Source organism: Bombina bombina, chromosome 3 (assembly GCF_027579735.1).
Source record: "Bombina bombina isolate aBomBom1 chromosome 3, aBomBom1.pri, whole genome shotgun sequence".
NCBI lineage: Eukaryota > Metazoa > Chordata > Amphibia > Anura > Bombinatoridae > Bombina > Bombina bombina.
The window spans coordinates 6,096,116-6,112,937 of NC_069501.1; the positions used below are offsets into that span (position 1 = coordinate 6,096,116).

The following is a 16,822-nucleotide window of genomic DNA, read 5'->3' on the forward strand; positions in this document are numbered from 1 at the left end:
ACAAGCGCTCAGTGCTGTTATACTGACAGACCGTGACTACACAGTGTGATGTACAACAGGAGACGTGTGATGACAAGCGCTCAGTGCTGTTATACTGACAGACTGTGACTACACAGTGTGATGTACAACAGGTGACGTGTGATGACAAGCGCTCAGTGCTGTTATACTGACAGACCGTGACTACACAGTGTGATGTACAACAGGTGACGTGTGATGACAAGCGCTCAGTGCTGTTATACTGACAGACCGTGACTACACAGTGTGATGTACAACAGCTGACGTGTGATGACAAGCGCTCAGTGCTGTTATACTGACAGACCGTGACTACACAGTGTGATGTACAACAGCTGACGTGTGATGACAAGCGCTCAGTGTTGTTATACTGACAGACCGTGACTACACAGACTGATGTACAACAGGTGACATGTGATGACAAGCGCTCAGTGCTGTTATACTAACAGACCGTGACTACACAGTGTGATGTACAACAGGTGACATGTGATGACAAGTGCTCAGTGCTGTTATACTGACAGACCGTGACTACACCGTGTGATGTACAACAGCTGACGTGTGATGACAATCGCTGAGTGCTGTTATACTGACAGACCGTGACTACACAGTGTGATGTACAACAGGTGACGTGTGATGACAAGTGCTCAGTGCTGTTATACTGACAGACCGTGACTACACAGACTGATGTACAACAGGTGACGTGTGATGATAAGCGCTCAGTGCTGTTATACTGACAGACCGTGACTACACAGACTGATGTACAACAGGTGACGTGTGATGACAAGCGCTCAGTGCTGTTATACTGACAGACCGTGACTACACAGTGTGATGTACAACAGGTGACGTGTGATGACAAGCGCTCAGTGCTGTTATACTGACAGACCGTGACTACACAGGCTGATGTACAACAGGTGACGTGTGATGACTAGCGCTCAGTGCTGTTATACTGACAGACCGTGACTACACAGACTGATGTACAACAGGTGACGTGTGATGACAAGCGCTCAGTGCTGTTATACTGACAGACCGTGACTACACAGACTGATGTACAACAGGTGACGTGTGATGACAAGCGCTCAGTGCTGTTATACTGACAGACCGTGACTACACAGGCTGATGCACAACAGGTGACATGTGATGACAAGCGCTCAGTGCTGTTATACTGACAGACCGTGACTACACAGTGTGATGTACAACAGGAGACGTGTGATGACAAGCGCTCAGTGCTGTTATACTGACAGACTGTGACTACACAGTGTGATGTACAACAGGTGACGTGTGATGACAAGCGCTCAGTGCTGTTATACTGACAGACCGTGACTACACAGTGTGATGTACAACAGGTGACGTGTGATGACAAGCGCTCAGTGCTGTTATACTGACAGACCGTGACTACACAGTGTGATGTACAACAGCTGACGTGTGATGACAAGCGCTCAGTGCTGTTATACTGACAGACCGTGACTACACAGTGTGATGTACAACAGCTGACGTGTGATGACAAGCGCTCAGTGCTGTTATACTGACAGACCGTGACTACACAGTGTGATGTACAACAGGTGACATGTGATGACAAGCGCTCAGTGCTGTTATACTGACAGACTGTGACTACACAGTGTGATGTACAACAGCTGACGTGTGATGACAAGCGCTCAGTGTTGTTATACTGACAGACCGTGACTACACAGACTGATGTACAACAGGTGACGTGTGATGATAAGCGCTCAGTGCTGTTATACTGACAGACCGTGACTACACAGTGTGATGTACAACAGGTGACGTGTGATGATAAGCGCTCAGTGCTGTTATACTGACAGACCGTGACTACACAGTGTGATGTACAACAGGTGACGTGTGATGATAAGCGCTCAGTGCTGTTATACTGACAGACCGTGACTACACCGTGTGATGTACAACAGGTGACGTGTGATGACAAGCGCTCAGTGCTGTTATACTGACAGACCGTGACTACACCGTGTGATGTACAACAGGTGACGTGTGATGACAAGCGCTCAGTGCTGTTATACTGACAGACCGTGACTACACAGGCTGATGCACAACAGGTGACATGTGATGACAAGCGCTCAGTGCTGTTATACTGACAGACCGTGACTACACAGTGTGATGTACAACAGGTGACGTGTGATGACAAGCGCTCAGTACCGTTATACTGACAGACCGTGACTACACAGACTGATGTAAAACAGCTGACGTGTGATGACAAGCGCTCAGTGCTGTTATACTGACAGACCGTGACTACACAGTGTGATGTACAACAGGTGACGTGTGATGACAAGCGCTCAGTGCCGTTATACTGACAGACCGTGACTACACAGTGTGATGTACAACAGCTGACGTGTGATGACAAGCGCTCAGTGCTGTTATACTGACAGACCGTGACTACACAGACTGATGTACAACAGGTGACGTGTGATGACAAGGGCTCAGTGCTGTTATACTGACAGACCGTGACTACACAGTGTGATGTACAACAGGTGACGTGTGATGACAAGCGCTCAGTGCTGTTATACTGACAGATGACAAGCGCTCAGTGCTGTTATTATGACAGACCGTGACTACACAGTGTGATGTACAACAGGTGACGTGTGATGACAAGCGCTCAGTGCTGTTATACTGACAGATGACAAGCGCTCAGTGCTGTTATACTGACAGACCGTGACTACACAGACTGATGTACAACAGGTGACGTGTGATGACAAGCGCTCAGTGCTGTTATACCTACAGACCGTGACTACACAGTGTGATGTACAACAGCTTACGTGTGATGACAAGCACTCAGTGCTGTTATACTGACAGACCGTGACTACACAGTGTGATGTACAACAGGTGACGTGTGATGACAAGCGCTCAGTGCTGTTATACTGACAGACCGTGACTACACAGACTGATGTACAACAGCTGACGTGTGATGACAAGCGCTCAGTGCTGTTATACTGACAGACCGTGACTACACAGTGTGATGTACAACAGGTGACGTGTGATGACAAGCGCTCAGTGCTGTTATAGTGACAGACCGTGACTACACAGGCTGATGCACAACAGGTGACATGTGATGACAAGCGCTCAGTGCTGTTATACTGACAGACCGTGACTACACAGGCTGATGCACAACAGGTGACATGTGATGACAAGCGCTCAGTGTTGTTATACTGACAGACCGTGACTACACAGGCTGATGTACAACAGGTGACGTGTGATGACTAGCGCTCAGTGCTGTTATACTGACAGACCGTGACTACACAGACTGATGTACAACAGGTGACGTGTGATGACAAGCGCTCAGTGCTGTTATACTGACAGACCGTGACTACACAGACTGATGTACAACAGGAGACGTGTGATGACAAGCGCTCAGTGCTGTTATACTGACAGACCGTGACTACACAGTGTGATGTACAACAGCTGACGTGTGATGACAGGCGCTCAGTGCTGTTATACTGACAGACCGTGACTACACCGTGTGATGTACAACAGCTGACGTGTGATGACAATCGCTGAGTGCTGTTATACTGACAGACCGTGACTACACAGTGTGATGTACAACAGGTGACGTGTGATGACAAGTGCTCAGTGCTGTTATACTGACAGACCGTGACTACACAGACTGATGTACAACAGGTGACGTGTGATGACAAGTGCTCAGTGCTGTTATACTGACAGACCGTGACTACACAGACTGATGTACAACAGGTGACGTGTGATGACAAGCGCTCAGTGCTGTTATACTGACAGACCGTGACTACACAGGCTGATGTACAACAGGTGACGTGTGATGACTAGCGCTCAGTGCTGTTATACTGACAGACCGTGACTACACAGACTGATGTACAACAGGTGACGTGTGATGACAAGCGCTCAGTGCTGTTATACTGACAGACCGTGACTACACAGACTGATGTACAACAGGTGACGTGTGATGACAAGCGCTCAGTGCTGTTATACTGACAGACCGTGACTACACAGGCTGATGCACAACAGGTGACATGTGATGACAAGCGCTCAGTGCTGTTATACTGACAGACCGTGACTACACAGTGTGATGTACAACAGGAGACGTGTGATGACAAGCGCTCAGTGCTGTTATACTGACAGACTGTGACTACACAGTGTGATGTACAACAGGTGACGTGTGATGACAAGAGCTCAGTGCTGTTATACTGACAGACCGTGACTACACAGTGTGATGTACAACAGGTGACGTGTGATGACAAGCGCTCAGTGCTGTTATACTGACAGACCGTGACTACACAGTGTGATGTACAACAGCTGACGTGTGATGACAAGCGCTCAGTGCTGTTATACTGACAGACCGTGACTACACAGTGTGATGTACAACAGCTGACGTGTGATGACAAGCGCTCAGTGCTGTTATACTGACAGACCGTGACTACACAGTGTGATGTACAACAGGTGACATGTGATGACAAGCGCTCAGTGCTGTTATACTGACAGACTGTGACTACACAGTGTGATGTACAACAGCTGACGTGTGATGACAAGCGCTCAGTGTTGTTATACTGACAGACCGTGACTACACAGACTGATGTACAACAGGTGACGTGTGATGATAAGCGCTCAGTGCTGTTATACTGACAGACCGTGACTACACAGTGTGATGTACAACAGGTGACGTGTGATGATAAGCGCTCAGTGCTGTTATACTGACAGACCGTGACTACACAGTGTGATGTACAACAGGTGACGTGTGATGATAAGCGCTCAGTGCTGTTATACTGACAGACCGTGACTACACCGTGTGATGTACAACAGGTGACGTGTGATGACAAGCGCTCAGTGCTGTTATACTGACAGACCGTGACTACACCGTGTGATGTACAACAGGTGACGTGTGATGACAAGCGCTCAGTGCTGTTATACTGACAGACCGTGACTACACAGGCTGATGCACAACAGGTGACATGTGATGACAAGCGCTCAGTGCTGTTATACTGACAGACCGTGACTACACAGTGTGATGTACAACAGGTGACGTGTGATGACAAGCGCTCAGTACCGTTTGTTACGGTACCAACAGGATACCAAGGTTAATACCAGATGAACAATGTCCTGCATAGGGAATCAGCAATTCACAACCAAGCCAGTTTTCAGGTTTAAAACAGAATGACATTTATTAAAGGCTAGATGCCTAGTATTTATACAGGTTTGACACCCCCCCAGATGGGGGTTGAAAGACTGTTGTACATTACATGGAGGGAACAAGCCCTTTGACATGATACAATAGAATTATATTACTTAAACACTTCAACCACAAGACACTCTTGGCCCTTCTTATCACTTAGGCGTTTTCTCTCTGGAGGTGATCAAACAATAGAATGCTTAGCACTAATTAGATTATAGCTGGAGCCAGCAACTCTGTCTTTAGAAATTAGTTTCTTAGCTAAACACAATTAACTCCTTCAGTCCTGACAGAAGGGTCTGTCACATATCTCCCCCGTTGTGGAACACTCCGGCAGACCCGGCTTGACCCTTTGGCGGGTCAACCTGGGGATGACCGGACTAGGAGGTGGTAGGCATGTCAGTTTGCCAGGACAATCCATCTGTATTCCCGTTATGAGAGAGAATTCCTGTCCATACAAAGAAGGGTTCAACTTCCTCAGTGCCCAGACTAGGGCTAAACAGTCCTTCAAAATCCCATCAGCTTCTTTACGAGTTTTCTGTACCTGCTCTTTATAGGTATCCACAATCCCTTCATACTGACATAGGGTGCCCTTGAGTTGCTGCACCTCACTATGAGCCAGCGTCAGCTTCTCCTCAAGTGTCGCTAAGTTTGTCTTTAAGGTTTCATGTCCCACTCTCAAGCTGGTGTTTTCTGCAGTCTGTCGGTGCAGCTTGTCTAGCAGAGATTCACGTTCTAAACGTGCTTTTTCCTCTGCGCTCCTCTTCTCCTTCATCAGCGCATTGTAACGGGACCTCCACATATCAATAGCGGATAGAGATTTACTGAGCTCAGCGTCCTGGGGCTTAGCAGCAGGTGGGTCAGTCTCTGCTGCACGGATCTGGGCACGGGTAGTCACAGAGTTAACATCAGCGGGACCCATAGGAGCGTAGGCAGAAACAAGGGGGGCCAAGTCATTTCCAAGAAGAACATCAGCAGGTAAGTCCTTCTTGACCCCCACATTCACAGGTCTAGCGCCCACTCCCCAATCCAAATGTACCCTGGCAACAGGTAGGCTGAACACATCGCCCCTTGCTACCCTCACAGCCACAGTGTCTCCAGTGTACTGTTTCTCAGACACCAAGTTCTTTTGAAGCAAGGTCATGGTAGCACCAGTATCCCGTAGACCACTGACCTTCTTCCCATTCACTTTAACCAGTTGCCGGTTATTCCGGTGGGCAGCTTGCACAAGGTCTGCCTCATGTAGGATGCTCCAGCATTCTTGCGCCTCTACGTAGCGGGCCGCAGGCTGAGGATTACGTGGGATTCCGCCGGCAGGTCTTCTCCAGGACTGCGCTTGGTTCGCTGCGTTTAGGGGACACTCTGGTCTTTTGTGCCCTAGTTGCTTACATCCAAAGCATCGAATCGGTTGTGAGTAGCCCCGCAAATTGAACAGGGCTCTCTTAGGGTAGTTCGTGGCCGGAGGCCGTGTGGTATAGCGGTGCGCCGGGGTTTGGTAACTGGCAGCTGCTGGGGTGACTGGGGGTCTGTACTCCACTCTAGCAGGGGGCTTAGTGGTAGCAGTGTCCAGTTTGCGGGCATCCGTATACTCATCTGCCAAGCGAGCCGCTTCCTGCAGGGTGGAGGGTTTACGGTCCCGAACCCACTCTCGAACTCCTGCGGGTAACTTGTCGAAGCAATGTTCCAACAGGAATAGCTGCAGCACCTCTTCCCCAGATATGGCTTGGCACCCCGCTATCCAGTGAGCTGCTGTGCGGTGCACCTTACATGCCCACTCAAGGTAGGAATCTCCAGCTAATTTAACAGTGTCTCTGAACCGCCTCCGGTATGCCTCCGGTGTAACCGCATACCTGGAGAGCAGAGCCTCTTTTACCGTATTATAATCCCTGACTTCCTCATCTGGAATGGCCCGAAAAGCCTCTCTGGCCTGGCCGGATAATTTTCCAGATAATATCGTGACCCAGTCCTCTGCGGGTACCTTGTGTAGTGCACATTGCCTCTCAAAATCCGCAAGGTACCCATCAATCTCTCCTTCTGTTTCCAGGAAGTTTTTAAAAGCTGCAAAATTTACTTTTCTCTTTTCCATCTTAGTCAGTATTGTAATAATCCCCCTCTTCCTGAGGTTACTGGCTTGTGTAGTTGCTCTTCTGGGCGATAAGGTTCATTCCGTCGCTTGCCACCAATTGTTACGGTACCAACAGGATACCAAGGTTAATACCAGATGAACAATGTCCTGCATAGGGAATCAGCAATTCACAACCAAGCCAGTTTTCAGGTTTAAAACAGAATGACATTTATTAAAGGCTAGATGCCTAGTATTTATACAGGTTTGACACCCCCCCAGATGGGGGTTGAAAGACTGTTGTACATTACATGGAGGGAACAAGCCCTTTGACATGATACAATAGAATTATATTACTTAAACACTTCAACCACAAGACACTCTTGGCCCTTCTTATCACTTAGGCGTTTTCTCTCTGGAGGTGATCAAACAATAGAATGCTTAGCACTAATTAGATTATAGCTGGAGCCAGCAACTCTGTCTTTAGAAATTAGTTTCTTAGCTAAACACAATTAACTCCTTCAGTCCTGACAGAAGGGTCTGTCACACCGTTATACTGACAGACCGTGACTACACAGACTGATGTAAAACAGCTGACGTGTGATGACAAGCGCTCAGTGCTGTTATACTGACAGACCGTGACTACACAGTGTGATGTACAACAGGTGACGTGTGATGACAAGCGCTCAGTGCCGTTATACTGACAGACCGTGACTACACAGTGTGATGTACAACAGCTGACGTGTGATGACAAGCGCTCAGTGCTGTTATACTGACAGACCGTGACTACACAGACTGATGTACAACAGGTGACGTGTGATGACAAGGGCTCAGTGCTGTTATACTGACAGACCGTGACTACACAGTGTGATGTACAACAGGTGACGTGTGATGACAAGCGCTCAGTGCTGTTATACTGACAGATGACAAGCGCTCAGTGCTGTTATACTGACAGACCGTGACTACACAGTGTGATGTACAACAGGTGACGTGTGATGACAAGCGCTCAGTGCTGTTATACTGACAGATGACAAGCGCTCAGTGCTGTTATACTGACAGACCGTGACTACACAGACTGATGTACAACAGGTGACGTGTGATGACAAGCGCTCAGTGCTGTTATACCTACAGACCGTGACTACACAGTGTGATGTACAACAGCTTACGTGTGATGACAAGCACTCAGTGCTGTTATACTGACAGACCGTGACTACACAGTGTGATGTACAACAGGTGACGTGTGATGACAAGCGCTCAGTGCTGTTATACTGACAGACCGTGACTACACAGACTGATGTACAACAGCTGACGTGTGATGACAAGCGCTCAGTGCTGTTATACTGACAGACCGTGACTACACAGTGTGATGTACAACAGGTGACGTGTGATGACAAGCGCTCAGTGCTGTTATACTGACAGACCGTGACTACACAGTGTGATGTACAACAGGTGACGTGTGATGACAAGCGCTCAGTGCTGTTATACTGACAGACCGTGACTACACAGACTGATGTACAACAGGTGACGTGTGATGACAAGCGCTCAGTGCTGTTATACTGACAGACCGTGACTCCACAGACTGATGTACAACAGGTGACGTGTGATGACAAGCGCTCAGTGCTGTTATACTGACAGACCGTGACTCCACAGACTGATGTACAACAGGTGACGTGTGATGACAAGCGCTCAGTGCTGTTATAGTGACAGACCGTGACTACACAGGCTGATGCACAACAGGTGACATGTGATGACAAGCGCTCAGTGCTGTTATACTGACAGACCGTGACTACACAGGCTGATGCACAACAGGTGACATGTGATGACAAGCGCTCAGTGTTGTTATACTGACAGACCGTGACTACACAGGCTGATGTACAACAGGTGACGTGTGATGACTAGCGCTCAGTGCTGTTATACTGACAGACCGTGACTACACAGACTGATGTACAACAGGTGACGTGTGATGACAAGCGCTCAGTGCTGTTATACTGACAGACCGTGACTACACAGACTGATGTACAACAGGAGACGTGTGATGACAAGCGCTCAGTGCTGTTATACTGACAGACCGTGACTACACAGTGTGATGTACAACAGCTGACGTGTGATGACAGGCGCTCAGTGCTGTTATACTGACAGATGACAAGCGCTCAGTGCTGTTATACTGACAGACCGTGACTACACAGTGTGATGTACAACAGGTGACGTGTGATGACAAGCGCTCAGTGCTGTTATACTGACAGACCGTGACTACACAGTGTGATGTACAACAGCTGACGTGTGATGACAAGCGCTCAGTGCTGTTATACTGACAGACAGTGACTACACAGACTGATGTACAACAGGTGACGTGTGATGACAAGCGCTCAGTGCTGTTATACTGACAGACCGTGACTACACAGACTGATGTACAACAGCTGACGTGTGATGACAAGCGCTCAGTGCTGTTATACTGACAGACCGTGACTACACAGTGTGATGTACAACAGGTGACGTGTGATGACAAGCGCTCAGTGCTGTTATACTGACAGACCGTGACTACACAGTGTGATGTACAACAGGTGACATGTGATGACAAGCGCTCAGTGCTGTTATACTGACAGACCGTGGCTACACAGTGTGATGTACAACAGGTGACATGTGATGACAAGCGCTCAGTGCTGTTATACTGACAGACCGTGACTACACAGTGTGATGTACAACAGGTGACGTGTGAGGACAAGCGTTCAGTGCTGTTATACTGACAGACCGTGACTACACAGTGTGATGTACAACAGGTGACGTGTGATGATAAGCGCTCAGTGCTGTTATACTGACAGACCGTGACTACACCGACTGATGTACAACAGGTGACGTGTGATGACAAGCGCTCAGTGCTGTTATACTGACAGACCGTGACTACACAGACTGATGTACAACAGGTGACGTGTGATGACAAGCGCTCAGTGCTGTTATACTGACAGACCGTGACTACACAGACTGATGTACAACAGCTGATGTGTGATGACAAGCGCTCAGTGCTGTTATACTGACAGACCGTGACTACACAGTGTGATGTACAACAGGTGACGTGTGATGACAAGCGTTCAGTGCTGTTATACTGACAGACCGTGACTACACAGACTGATGTACAACAGGTGACGTGTGATGACAAGTGCTCAGTGCTGTTATACTGACAGACCGTGACTACACAGTGTGATGTACAACAGGTGACGTGTGATGACAAGCGCTCAGTGTTGTTATACTGACAGACCGTGACTACACAGACTGATGTACAACACGTGACGTGTGATGACAAGCGCTCAGTGCTGTTATACTGACAGACCGATGTACAACAGGTGACGTGTGATGACAAGCGCTCAGTGCTGTTATACTGACAGACCGTGACTACACAGACTGATGTACAACAGGTGACGTGTGATGACAAGCGCTCAGTGCTGTTATACTGACAGACCGTGACTACACAGTGTGATGTACAACAGCTGACGTGTGATGACAAGCGCTCAGTGCTGTTATACTGACAGACCGTGACTACACAGTGTGATGTACAACAGCTGACGTGTGATGACAGGCGCTCAGTGCTGTTATACTGACAGATGACAAGCGCTCAGTGCTGTTATACTGACAGACTCTCCTGGTACTCCTGTATCTCTCTCACACATAGTTCTGGTGCCACAGTGTCACACACAGACTTCACCTTTTACCCCTGTTCCTCACACACACACACACACATATATGCATGCTCACAAGCACACACATACACACAAGCATGCACATACAAACATGCGCTGACAAGCACACACACAAGTGTTCACAAGCACATACACCCACACACGTGCTCACAAGCATGCACATATACAGAAGCACGCTCACAAGCACGCACACACAAGTGCTCACAAGCACACACACCCACACACGTGCTCACAAGCATGCACATATACAGAAGCACGCTCACAAGCACGCACACACAAGTGCTCACAAGCACACACACCCACACACGTGCTCACAAGCATGCACATATACAGAAACACGCTCACAAGCACGCACAAGTGCTCACAAGCACACACACCCACACACGTGCTCACAAGCATGCACATATACAGAAGCACGCTCACAAGCACGCACACACAAGTGCTCACAAGCACACACACAAGCATGCACATACACACACAAGCACCCATATACATGCTCACAATCCCAGTACCCTAGTGACACGCAAACTACCATGGTGATGTGTTTTGAATGGTTACCTTACTCAAAGCTTGGCACAGTGGAGTCAGGAGGCAAATAATGAAGGTTCTCTGAGCCTCGGCCTTTGTCACAGTGTCACGATTCATGTAGGGGGTGACTGGGAGACCCTCAGACTTCTCGCGATCACTCTAGGAAGGGAGAAGACACAGTGACAGGGGTGTACATAGCGTTAATAGGAAGGATGATATTATCTGTTATTGGTAAAGTAACGTAGAATTCCATAGCGCTGATTAGCTGAAGTGATTATGTTTCCCTTTAGCTCACACAGAATGTAATCTCACAAACAAACCAATGTGTCTAATACACCATAAGAACTGATATGTACTGCACAATGGCCCCAGGGCCACACTGCAGCCCCTTGTCTCATCAGCACCACTCACTGGGCCTCTTCCTGTTTTGTGCATGTGTTACTGTCCCTAGCTACAGAATAGCTTATGTCATGTTTGTTTAAAGAGAATACTTAGAAAATCATTTAAATAGTTGGTTAAAAGCGAACAAACACATTATGGCCCCTCATTTCTAAAGCTTGGACACCCTTTTTTCAGATAATAGCAATACATAAAGAGCGGAGCAGGTACCTCCCTTGTACCATAAGTTGTTACAGCAGAATGGTCCAGTTATCAAATATCCGGGAGAGTATCCCCTGCCTTTTAGACCTCACTTGGGGGTCATGCTGAAACCTGTAACATTGTGGCATATGTAATGGGAGGTAACTCAGCAGTTAGTGCGGCTCCGGCAATAGAGACCACAATCCAACTCATCTGAGCTTTAACTGCACTGTGACAAACCCCTCTGTCAACCTCCCTACGGATTATGGATTCGGGCATTATGTTAAGTCACCCTGTGCCCATTATAGGTACAGGGTGTGAATCCAACAGCACTGGAGGGGTTAACTCTCCTCTTGTTCACTTTTGAGTAACTGTATTTTCTGATACAGGTTTCCTGGCATCAGCTATTGTTTACTGTAATTAGGTTTAGGTGATAAGCGTTCACCTTGTTTAATCACCTCCAGACTGCCAGGTGCCAGGAAGGAATCCATTGTTTTCTTGTGTTTGATTGTTTATTTGATTACGTAATGTAATTCTATTGTATCCTGTAAAAGGGCATCTTCCCTCTATCTAATGTACTATACTCTTCCAATCTCCCATCTTGTCCCCTAGGGGAGTGTCAACCAGGTTGGAGACCTGCATAAATACCGGGCATATAGCCCTCAATAAAGTAGATTCTGTTTTACCCCCAGGACGGAGCTTGGTCTCGTGTTTGGGGGGAATTAACTGGGTTCCGATGTTAACCCTGTGACTACCCGTGCCTAGATCCATGCCGCCGAGACCGATCCACCTGCTGCTAAGCCCCAGGACGCTGAGCTCAGTAAATCTCTATCCGCTATTGATACGTGGAAGTCCCATTACAACACACTGATGAAGGAGAAGAGTCAAGTAGAGGATGAAATGGTCACGTTAAACAATCACGTAACGGTGCTAGCGGGAGAGAAGAGGAGCGCAGAGGGAAAAGCGTGTTTAGAACGGGAATTTCTGCTAGACAAGCTGCACCGACAGACCGCAGAAAACACCAGCTTCAGAGTGGAACATGAAACATTAAAGACAAACTTAGCAACACTGGAGGAGAAGCTGATGCTGGCTCATAGTGAGGTGCAGCAACTCAAGGGTACCCTATGTCAGTATGAAGGGCTTGTGGATACCTATAAAGAGCAGGTACAAAAAACTCATAAAGAAGCCGATGAGATTTGTCTCCAACTGAAAAGAAGCGTCTCTGAAAACAAAAACTTGAAGGATTGTTTAGCCCTGGTCTGGGCACTGAAGAAGTTGAACCCTTATTTATACGGACAGGAATTTTCTCTCATAACGGGAATGCAGACTGACATTCCTACCACCTCCTAGTCCGGTCATCCCCAAGTTGACCCGCCAAAGGGTCAAGCCGGGTCTGCCGGAGTGTCCCACCAGGAGGGAGCCGTGTGACAGACCCCTCTGTCAACCTCCCTACGGATTATGGATTCGGGCATTATGTTAAGTCACCCTGTGCCCATTATAGGTACAGGGTGTGAATCCAACAGTACTGGAGGGGTTAACTCTCCTCTTTTTCAGTTTTGAGTAACTATTTTCTGATACAGGTTTTCTGGCATCAGCTATTGTTTACTGTAATTAGGTTTAGGTGATAAGCATTCACCTTGTTTAATCACCTCCAGACTGCCAGGTGCCAGGAAGAAATCCATTGTTTTCTTGTGTTTGATTGTTTATTTGATTACGTAATGTAATTCTATTGTATCCTGTAAAAGGGCATCTTCCCTCTATCTAATGTACTATACTCTTCCAATCCCCCATCTTGTCCCCTAGGGGAGTGTCAACCAGGTGGGAGACCTGCATAAATACCGGGCATATAGCCCTCAATAAAGGAGATTCTGTTTTACCCTCAAGACGGAGCTTGGTCTCGTGTTTGGGGGGAATTAACTGGATTTGTGTGTTACTGATCCCGTAATCAGGGCATCTTTCATCTGGTATTAACCCTCGATATCAGGGTTATACCATAACGTGCACCAAGACTGATCTATATGGGATTGTGTCCTCCTTGGTTTAGCCGGCTTTATGGAAAGTACTTTTCAATCTTAGAAATGTGAAGGCTCAGTTCTTACCCTAAACCAATCAGAATTTCTAAAATAGTGGGGAGGTCATGGCTAGGGTTAATTGAGGTGTTCTGAGATTACACTTTGGGTTAATTGAGGTGTTCTGAGATTACAGTTAGGGTTAATTGAGGTGTGGGTAAGTCACAGGGTGAGTTAACTCAGTTGTGAAGTGCTCATTATTAGAGTTGAATGAGATGTAGTGGATCATGATTGGGGTTAATTGGGATGGGAAAACAAAATTAGTGTTATTTCAGTAGCATTAGTATAGGCTAATTGAGGTGATAGTTGGCAATAATTATCATTAGGGAGATAACAGGTTTCATTGAGATAGACAGTAAAGGCACCGCAGCATAATGCAGCTTTGATTACTCAATAAAGCAGAGTGTGTGTGTGTTGTGCAGAGTGTGCGTGTGTGGATTTTGCAGAGTGCGTGTTTGGATTGTGCAAAGTGCGAGTGTGTTGTGCAGAGTGCGAGTGTGTTGTGCAGAGTGCGAGTGTAGGAAATGTAAGGGAAATTGCCTGGAATTCACATAAGGGTTAAGGCCAGGATGGAGGAGTGTGTGTGAAACAAATGTTGCAGTTAGAGAGCAGGGGTTTGGCTTACCTTTTTAAGACCTTACAGGAAGTCCAAATACTCTTTCCTTCTAAATACAGGGAGAATCCACAGCTGCATTCATTACTTGTGGGAATACAGAACCTGGCCACCAGGAGAAGGCAAAGACACCCCAGCCAAAGGCTTAAATACCTCCCCCACTTCCCTCATCCCCTTGTCATTCTTTGCCTTTCATCACAAGATGATGGCAGAGAAGTGTCGGAAGATTCAGAGCAGTCTCTTATGGGGGGTAGTACCCTTCGGTATGGAGTTTTAAGTAGTCTTGTCAGCCTCTCAGGGAGAGCTTTGATGAAAGTTAGAGTCTGGAGATGCGGGGAAAGTCTCTGTGAAGCCATCCAGACTCAATATTAACAGCTCCTTAAGCAATCAGCGTTGACGAGTTTCAAGGGTTATTTTCTCCTGAGGGGGATTATTGAACAGTGGGGATTTTTTAATCATGTTTGTTATGCGATTTTGACTGCTTGTGTGTAAGAACGTTTGGGCTCTTTGGCTGTTACGGAATGTACAGGTTACTTTTGAGAGCTGCACAGTTTTTATCAAGCTGGCGCACTTTTTTTTTTTTTTTTAGCAGGGGTGGTCCTACATGAGCACCATGTGACCGGGTGGTCACGTTTATTCCCGCTTCTGATTATTGACTGGGTGTCTGCGGAGAGGAGCGTCTTCTCTTTTGATAATATGGAGGATTCTGATATGTTAGAGGGGTATCTCTCGGAGACAGAATTTGATACCTGTGTATATTGTGAGGAGGCCTGGGTAACCCAGCCCTCAAGTATGTTCCGTATGCCACAATAGGGTTTTCTCATCATCCAATGTTGGGTTGTCACAGACCACTGAGCCATCCGACTGAGGATTCTGAATCCAGTGAGGTGTGTTCCCTAGATTCTTCGGATCCTACATATGCAGTTTTACCGAGTTCCGCTCCCCCTTCACCAGTGAGGGGTTTGTTTCCACCAGAGGTTACTACGCAGTACCGCATGGCTAACTCTACGGCCTTAGTGATGCTACCTCTTCCTGCTGCGCGCAAGCAAAGGGTTAACCCAGGTTCTCCTGCCCAAGGACCGTTGTGTAAAATGATAATTGAGTCTGATCATTCCTCTGGGGATGCGGTTTTCACTGAGGCTTCAGAGGTAGATCCTCCAGGGTCAGAGTCTACGTACTTGAATCCTTCGACTGCGGAGAGCATAGCGTTTAGATTTAGATTGGCACGCCTGCGTTTGCTTCTGAGAGAGGTTTTGGCGATGTTAGAGGTTCCCAGTGCTGATCTGTCAGTTGAATCTCAGTCCTCTAAATCAGATAACGATCTTGAATAGACGAGTGGTTAGGATTGGTGTTCCTATTCCTTATCATCTTGATTTCATTTTGTTTTTTTTATTAGAATGCCAGTTCCGAGCTCTATGGGGGATTGTGTTGTGTAACAGGCTGGACCTGGTTTTGTTTGCACGCTCCCTTTTCAGTAACATATTTGGGCGCTTGCCAATTTTCTTTTGCATTCTATTCCGGTTCAGATAGTTTAGTTTTTAGAGCTCTGGGTTGTTATAGAAACTCTAAGAAAGACGTTTCGTCACATGGGATTTTTAAAACTATCTACTTAGATGGTCGATATTGTTGTAGATTTCTGGTGGAAGCATTTAGATCTCTGTTCGGGGTGATGGTTTCCTGATGATTTTGAGACAAATTTTAAGCCACAGAGCTTATATTTACTTTTTTTTATTGTCAGTTTTTCTGGCATTGCTGGAAGTTAAGATTTTCTGTTTAACCCTTGAATGTTTTGACAGATACGTTGTACCCTAGATGACAGGCAGGACCTGTTTTGGGTACTAGTTAAGTCTGTTTCTTCCCTTTTACACAAAAGAGGGAGTTTTGTTATTTTCTCTAGCTTCCAGTCCAGGTTTCTCATGGTCACCTATACTAGAGTACAGGCTGGACCGGTTTTTAAGCTTTATCTTGGATGGTGCTTGAGGGATCTGGGGCTGTTTTTCCTCTTCTCTGGATTTTGTCTTTGACAGAGAGAGAGGGAAGTTTTCAGATGACTTTTGGAATCATGTTCCCGTTATCTAATGCACTGTGGGACTGTGGGAATATTTTCTT

At 47.1% G+C, this 16,822-nt stretch overlaps 1 protein-coding gene across 1 annotated transcript in view; it reads right to left on the reverse strand.

Moving 5' to 3' along the window:
- Positions 1–16,822, reverse strand: part of LOC128652775 (high affinity cGMP-specific 3',5'-cyclic phosphodiesterase 9A-like) — a 432,847-nt gene that overhangs the window by 77,352 nt on the left and 338,673 nt on the right. The window contains exon 10 of the mRNA XM_053705705.1: positions 11,483–11,611. Within this exon, the coding sequence (XP_053561680.1) occupies positions 11,483–11,611 (129 nt within the window). The remainder of the gene's footprint in view (positions 1–11,482; positions 11,612–16,822) is intronic.